The sequence below is a fragment of the Photinus pyralis genome, unplaced genomic scaffold (genome assembly GCF_008802855.1).
Source record: "Photinus pyralis isolate 1611_PpyrPB1 unplaced genomic scaffold, Ppyr1.3 Ppyr1.4_LG8, whole genome shotgun sequence".
In the NCBI taxonomy this organism is placed as follows: domain Eukaryota; kingdom Metazoa; phylum Arthropoda; class Insecta; order Coleoptera; family Lampyridae; genus Photinus; species Photinus pyralis.
In genome coordinates this window covers 23,391,875-23,395,089 of record NW_022170819.1, presented here as the reverse complement: position 1 = coordinate 23,395,089, position 3,215 = coordinate 23,391,875, and the positions used below count along the sequence as shown (strand labels likewise).

General features: G+C 38.9%; 1 protein-coding gene across 1 annotated transcript; it reads left to right on the top strand.

Moving 5' to 3' along the window:
* Positions 1 to 817: 817 nt before the first annotated feature.
* On the top strand, positions 818 to 3,002 carry LOC116178835. The gene is made up of 2 exons (XM_031498461.1): positions 818 to 2,860; positions 2,911 to 3,002. The coding sequence occupies exons 1-2, from the start codon at positions 2,114 to 2,116 to the stop codon at positions 2,914 to 2,916; spliced, it is 753 nt and encodes a 250-aa protein (XP_031354321.1). The 5' UTR covers positions 818 to 2,113; the 3' UTR covers positions 2,917 to 3,002.
* The last annotated feature ends 213 nt before the right edge of the window (positions 3,003 to 3,215 follow it).

Sequence of the window (3,215 nt, the reverse complement as noted above, 5' to 3'; positions counted from 1 at the left end):
AAATCGTTGGCAAATCAATCCCCATTAAGCTTTAATGATGTAAGAAGTTTTGAGAAGAAATTGAACAATCTCTCTATTAATTTGTACTGTGTCGAAAAAGCAGCTGTTATGCCATTCATGGTGAAGTAAGCAACCGCAAATGCTCCTCGCACCGTAAATTTATTAGTATTATCTTCCAAAGGGACAGTCCGCGAACTCATACCATTTTTGCTTTGGATTAAAAATATGCGGCCTTATTACATCTTCGCAACTATCGAAGTGGGGTCATTAAGAAATTTTTATTTGCAATGTTATGCTTAAACCATTTCTCCTCAGCGCCCTTTTGCGAAACACTCACCTAACTGTTCAGCCAAATAAACGAGTGCGCTGCTAGGGGTACCAAACGAAACAGAGAAATATTTAGATTTGCGCATTACGCGTACAAGGAGAAGGTCCCGTTCGCTATTTAGCTGACCTTGAAAGCATTTAGTTAAATGCGATGGCGATCTTGGCAACTACGATGATGTGTTACGAATTATTTCCAGAACACATACCCTTTAGTATTCGGCAGTTTATCTGAAATGTTCATACGATGGTCTCTTTTCAACATTCATTGTAACGGGAGCGCAGACTGCATTCAATGGTTTATTAAACAATTTAGGGAACATTGCAGTTTGGACGATACAATTTTTTAAACAACCAGACTTCCCATTGGAGGACGATTGAGTTGATGAAGCAGCGCAAAGATTTTCCGAAGAATGCAGCGCACTGTCACATGTTAAAACCTTTCGTGGATGGGACATTCGCAGTAGGGACCATATCATTAGTAATCATAAGGGCAGAGGTCTGTATAGGGGCGCTTCACACTCTCGGTGCAACATAAACTACCAAGATAGCACCGTAATTCCCGTCGTATTTCATAATCTAAGCGGTTACGATGCGCATTTTTTTATTCGAGAACTATCCACTGGTTTACCGGGCCACATAACATTGCTCCCATTAAACAAAGAAAAGTACATCTCTTTTACAAAATACGTGGACAATACAAAAATTTCTTTTCGATTTATCGACTCGTTCCGATTTATGAGTAGTAGTATTGATAAATTATCAGCGTACTTGGGTGACGAACAGAAAACTATCACTAAATCCTATAGTCGTAACGACACCGAGTTCAATCTGCTAACGAGAAAAGGTGTTTTCCCCTACGAATATTTGGATTGTTGGGAAAAGCTAGATGAGACCGCTTTACCGCCAAAGGATGCATTTTTTAGTCATTTACATAACGAGGACATTACTGACGAAGAGTACGAGCACGCTTCAAACGTGTGGCGCGTATTTTCCATTCAAACCTTAGGTCAATACTCCGATCCTTACTTAAAAACGGACGTGCTTCTTTTGGCCGATATTTTCGAAACTTTCCGAATCACTTGCATGCAAACGTATCAGCTGGATCCTTTGCACTATTACACGGCTCCAGGGCTCGCATTTGACGCCATGTTAAAAATTACGGGTGTTAAACTGGAACTTTTAACCGATATCGATCAAATTCTTTTCATCGAGAGTGGAACTCGAGGCGGTGTAACTCAGTGTAGTACTCGATATGCTAAAGCGAACAATAAATATATGTTAAGCGGATACGATCCCAACCTCCCTACGAACTACTTAATGTACTTGGACGTAAACTCGCTTTATGGGCGCACAATGTGTGAGCCGCTTCCATGCGGAGAATTTTCGTTTGTAGAAAACTTTGAAACGCTAGACATATTAAATCATCCAGACGATTCGGACATTGGCTACATTCTAGAATGCGATTTTGACTATCCCAATCATATTCATAAGACCCACAGTCAGCTGCCATTGGCTCCCGAACATAGAATTCCCCCAGGCTCGAAATTAAAGAAACTATTGCTGACATTATACGCGAAACGTAACTACGTCGTCCATTATCGGAATTTAAAGTTGTACGTCCGACACGGATTAAAATTAGTGAAAATACATCACGTCTTACGTTTCAAGCAATCGCCGTGGCTACGTACGTACGTTGATTTAAATGCGACCATGAGAAAGCAAGCAAAAAACGAATTCGAAATACACTTTTTCAAATTGATGGGTCAACAGTGTGTTTGGGAAATTAATGGGGAACGTAAGGAAATATAAAGATGTACGTCTCGTATCTCGCTACGAGGGAAGATATGGAGCAATGGCGTGCATTGCAAAACCAAATTTTCATAGTTGCACCTTATTTGATAACGATATGGTCATTATTGAAATGAATCGATTAGAGGTGTTCCTCAACAAACCGATATATGTGGGTTTTGCGGTTCTAGACATTTCCAAAACGTTCCTTTACAATTTCCATTACGATTACGTACTGCCTAAATTCCAAAATAACGCTAAACTCTTATACACCGATACCGACAGTCTGATTTACTCGTTCACCAACGTACCCGACATATACGAGTCGATGATAAAGGAGGATATACATCTATTCGATACGTCCAGTTATGAGCGCGATAACGTTTTTGGAATACCGCTAGTGAATAAAAAGGTTCCCGGTCTAATGAAGGACGAAAGCAATGGCAAAATTATGCTGGAATTTGTTGGTCTTCGCGCTAAAATGTACGCTTATCGCGTAGATACAAAAGATGTAGTTAAAAAATCTAAGGGATCAACTGCAGCGAGTATTAAGACAATCACCATAGATGATTACAAGAACTCACTGTTTAATGCCGACATTATAAAGAGTCATCAGCACCTCATCAGATCGAAAAAGCATTCTGTATTTACAATCAAACAGAATAAAGTGGTCCTTAGTCCGCACGACGATAAGCGGATTATTCAACCAGACTGCATTAACACTCTTCCTTGGGGCTACGAGCAGGTAGTGTATCGGGAGTGAGAAGCTGAAAAATTAATTTTTTATAATTGTAGCTGTAAGCTGAACCAGTGCAACGATCCAGGAGCTTTCATTGTAAATATCTATTTATCAAATGTATATTTATGGAAAATAAAATAGCACCTGCATATATAGAGTTTTATTTAAGCATCAACACTAGATGCAGTAGATAGGTTATGAGAATTCCTTAAACGTAACAATAAAAAAAAAACACTCTAAAATATTTGTTTTTATTTATAAAAAAAAATTACAATATTAAACTATATCATTTTTATCGATCCAAGATTTTTCTTCTAAGCCCCACCACTTCACATAAACTTTATCCTTCTTCCGGCGGAGT

Excerpts from the sequence above, each read along its gene's own strand:
- LOC116178835 (XM_031498461.1), top strand. The coding sequence starts at position 2,114 with ATGGGGAACGTAAGGAAATATAAAGATGTACGTCTCGTATCTCGCTAC.